Consider the following 4752-nt stretch of genomic DNA (forward strand, 5'->3'; position numbering starts at 1 on the left):
AGAGTGGGAGAGAGACAGACAGAGTGAGAGACAGAGTGAGAGACAGAGTGAGAGACAGAGTGAGAGACAGAGTGAGAGACAGAGTGAGAGACAGAGTGAGAGACAGAGTGAGAGACAGAGTGAGAGACAGAGTGAGAGACAGAGTGAGAGACAGAGTGAGAGACAGAGTGAGAGACAGAGTGAGAGACAGAGTGAGAGACAGAGTGAGAGACAGAGTGAGAGACAGAGTGAGAGACAGAGTGAGAGACAGAGTGAGAGACAGAGTGAGAGACAGAGTGAGAGACAGAGTGAGAGACAGAGTGAGAGACAGAGTGAGAGACAGAGTGAGAGACAGAGTGAGAGACAGAGTGAGAGACAGAGTGAGAGACAGAGTGAGAGACAGAGTGAGAGACAGAGTGAGAGACAGAGTGAGAGACAGAGTGAGAGACAGAGTGAGAGACAGAGTGAGAGACAGAGTGAGAGACAGAGTGAGAGACAGAGTGAGAGACAGAGTGAGAGACAGAGTGAGAGACAGAGTGAGAGACAGAGTGAGAGACAGAGTGAGAGACAGAGTGAGAGACAGAGTGCACGCAAAAGATGCATTAATCGAGCTGAAGAAAATAACAATAACAATTGATCCACAGAAGGCAACTGGGTGAGTGAGCGTTAAACTCAAAGGTTTGTAGTGAAATGTTGAGCGGGTACTGTTTAACATCACAATAACCAGCACCTTGGAGTTCCTCAGTCTCTGTTATTATCAGGTACTCCCAGGGAGGCTGCCCCTTACAGTTCACATGGGCCACTTCACATTGGAATGAACACAGCTACCACCGCACCATCAGGTACCCAATTCAAAAACACCCTCTCCTTTTCAAAAGATACCAGGGAATTGGTTCCCTTTGATCAAGTGTTCGCTCCAGATGAAAGCTTTTGAAGAGCTGACAGGTTTTCTTGTTACAGGCACACAGTAACAGTCCCATTTGTGCAGCCCACATGTTGTACTCTGTCAGGAGGAGGGAATGTGGGGAGAGACCCTGGGTCACTGTGGGTTTGGGGTGGGGGGGGGCACAGCTCTCCCTGAAGCAGCAAGTGGGGATGGTCTCACAGCTCCCCCCACACACACTCTCCCCAATAAACCAAAGAGGGTGTAGAAGTTACATCTGCTCCCCTATTACAGCCAGGAGGAGATAGGCAGCATAATAATGGACAGAAAGGCAAACCCTTTCATCAGCACGTTTTTGGGCTGATGCAGCATTTAATAACGTTAAGTATATTTTTAATGTCCTCCACATGGTTTGGCAAAGGGTAAAGGAAATGGCATTTGGGGACCAGTCTGACTGTGCCATAGTGTACTACACTGTCCTAAACACACTATCGCTAACATCGCAAGTCACCTGCAATAACATCGATTTCTTGTGGTACATGGAATTCAGCATCTACAATATGACATCAGTGACAGGGGCCCTTCAGCCCATCATCTCCATACTGATCAATCCTCTCAACACGAACCCCATTTCCCAGCCCTGGCTGTAGCAGGTGATATAGTGCTTAGGGTGTAAATCTAAACCCGCCTTCAACTCGACGAGGGGTTCTGCCTGTCCCTCCCTGACAGGCAGTGAGTTCCAGATCCCCACCAGCCTCTGGGGGAGAACAAGTTTCTCCTGAAACATTTTTCACTCAGGAGATGTGGGGTTCGTTGTCTGGGCCCAGCATTTATTGCCTGTCCTTAGTTGTCCCTCGAGAAGGTGGTGGTGGTGGGGGAAGCTATATCTTGAACCTACAGTCCACATGCTGTGGGTTGACCCATGTCCTGAGGGAGGGAATACTGGAGTTTGACCCAGTGAAGGGACGATGGTATATTTCCAAGGTGGGATGGTGAGGGGCTTGGAGGGGAACTTGCAGCAGCTCGAAAGAGTGAGAACATGGACATTATTTGCTGAAAAGTGGTCCTGATTTTTACGCTGTTCAGTTGGAAGATTCCTTTTTTAACTAGTTTGTGTTAAGAAACGAAGGGTCCCAACATAAAACTCAAGATCCTGATATCTCAGTCCTGTCATTGGTTTTTGACAACTGGGTCACAGAGGACGCCTGCTGGCAATGTGGTGACATTGCAATAGAATCCAGCCTCAAAATGTTCATTTGTATAGCACCTTTAGCCTCGTGAAACAACTCAAAGCACTTCATGAGAAAGATTTCATTTTTATTCATTCGGGGATGTGGGAGAGCATTACTGCCCATCCCTAATTGCCCAGAGGGCAGTTAAGAGTCAGCCCCGCTGCCGTAGGTCTGGAGTCACATGTAGGTCAGACTGGGTAAGGACGGTAAACATTCCACCTTAAAAAGGAAGCCGGCCAGCCAGTAATGACAGTTAGAGTAACAAATAGACCAGCTTTTTAAAATGCCAGTTTTTTTTTGCAAAGTCAAATTCAAAAGCCCCCCATCTGCCAGTGTGGGATTCGAACCGGTCTGCTGTCAGAGCAGAGTTCTGTATTCCTGGTCCAGTCACAGCCCAAGGCTGCTGGGGGGGGGGGTATAGCTGGAAGGTGGAAGGCAGAGGGTTCAGGGGAAACTTGAGAAGGAAACGTTCTTTTCATCCAGAGGGTCAAGGGGTGGAATACACTGCCGGGGGAGGGGGGTCTAAAGACTTGAATAAGCCACTTGCAACGTCATAAACATCGAAATGGGACTAGAGGAAACTGAGTGAAGCTTCAGCAGCACAGATCAGATGGGCCGAAGGGTCTCTGCCATACTGTATGCTTCTGTGAGCTAATCATTTCATCACCACCTCACCAAATTATCGAACAGAATTTCCCACCCAAGGAGATATTGGTGGGTGCGAACAAAGGTTTGATCAATTGGGGGGTGGGGGGGGGGTGGGGTGGGGGTGGGGAGAGGGCTTCCTAACAGTGTCACCTGGTGAGAGGGAGCTGGCTCTGTACAAATTGGTTTGACTGGCTCCTACATTCTGGTAGTGACACCACTCTGGGATGTTCGGAGATTGAGAATGAAGCTTGATACCTCTCACACCCCCGCATCCCCACTCCTCCTCCCCTCTCCCCCACCCCTCCCCACACTAATGAGCTGTTTGTGACACTGGACCGTAGACGGCCCTGGGATTCTAAACCCGCTCCACGGGAAACCAGATCGCTCGGAATCAAACAGAAATCAGGAGCAGGAGTAGGCCATTCGGCCCTTCGAGCCGATCCCACCATTCAATAGGATCATGGCTGATCCAACAGTCCGCACGTCCACTTTCCTGCCCTTTCCCTGTAACCCCTGATTCCCCGACTGATCAGGAATCTCTCTCAGCCCTAAATATACACAAGGACTCTGCCCCCACAGCTCTCGGTGGCAAGGAGTTCCAAAGATTCACAACCCGCAGTAAGATCATGGCTGACCCTGCAATCTCAGTATCCCATTCCCACTTTCTCCCACAAGGGCCATGTCCAGCTCCCTCCTGAATATATCAAATGAACTGGCCCCAGCAGCTTCCTGTGGGAGAGAATTCCACAGGCTCACAGCTCTCCATGGGAAGAGATTCTTGCTCATATCAGTCCTGAATGAACTACCCCCTTATTCTTAAACTGTGACATCTTGTTCTAGACTTCTCGTACATCAGGAACACTCTCCCCACATTTCAATCTGTCCAGCCCCATCAATAAGCTGATGTGTTTCTATGAAATTCCACCACTCCCCCAATTTTTCTAAATTCCAACGAGTAAAAGCCCAGTCAATCCAATTTTTCTTTGTACGTCATGACATAATCCAAGCATTGAGACAGTGTTTTAAAGTCGCTACATGATGACATGGGCTTGTCAGTATAACTACAACTACACCTCTCAGCCAGAGAGGCTTGTGATTCAGATGTCAACAAATTTACAAAGGCTGGAATCATAGGATCTACCCTCGAGCAGCAGAGTGGATCTATTATTAACCAAGACCCACCTTCTTTTATAAAAATGTGACTATAATACATTGTGTTTGTTTCCCATTATACGCTCCAGAGTCCACACTTCAAATGTCACTCACTTGATAAACCCGTCACACAAAGTATATTTACCCATCATTGCTGCACTCACCAACGGTTAAACTCCACATAAGGGAAAGGGAAAAGGCCACAGATGACGTGTGTAGTTTTTCCAATACTTGCGATTTGTTTTGTAGGAACACAAACATAATTATTCATCAATTAACAAAATTAACTGGGTAAATTATTAATATTTATTTTTCATGATCACCTACCTCTTGATCTCTCACACACACACAGACAGGCACACAGACAGACAGACACACACACACAGACAGACACACACACAGACAGACACACACACAGACAGACACACACACAGACAGACACACACACAGACAGACACACACACAGACAGACACACACACAGACAGACACACACACAGACACAATGATGGTACTGAGGGCAAGCTGCAATGTTAGAGATGCTGTCTATTGGAGGAGACATTTAACTGAGCAGAGACTGAATCCTCAGGTGAGTGCACCATTACAAAGGAGGAGCACGGAATGTCCTTTTCCCACGTCCTGGCCAATGTTTAACCCTCAAATAATGAGTCACAGAGATGTACAGCATGGAAACAGACCCTCAGGTACAACTCGTCCATGCCAAACGGATATCCTAAATTAATCCAGTCCCACCTGCCAGCACCCGGCCCATATCCCTCCAAACCCTTCCTATTCATATACTCATCCAAATGCCTCTTAAATGTTGTAATTGTACCAGCCTCCACCACTTCCTCTGGCAG

At 47.8% G+C, this 4752-nt stretch overlaps 1 protein-coding gene across 2 annotated transcripts in view; it reads right to left on the reverse strand.

The window, feature by feature from the left end:
* The window catches only part of mrpl43 (mitochondrial ribosomal protein L43), a 25467-nt gene that overhangs the window by 7350 nt on the left and 13365 nt on the right, over positions 1-4752 (reverse strand). Inside the window, exon 3 of one of the 2 annotated variants that reach the window (XM_043713068.1) lies at positions 4059-4124. The exons of the other annotated variant lie outside the window; for it this stretch is intronic. Coding sequence (XP_043569003.1) covers positions 4059-4124 — 66 coding nt within the window. The remainder of the gene's footprint in view (positions 1-4058; positions 4125-4752) is intronic. 2 annotated transcript variants of the gene reach the window in all.

Source organism: Chiloscyllium plagiosum, chromosome 22, assembly GCF_004010195.1.
Source record: "Chiloscyllium plagiosum isolate BGI_BamShark_2017 chromosome 22, ASM401019v2, whole genome shotgun sequence".
Taxonomy (NCBI): Eukaryota; Metazoa; Chordata; class Chondrichthyes; order Orectolobiformes; family Hemiscylliidae; genus Chiloscyllium; species Chiloscyllium plagiosum.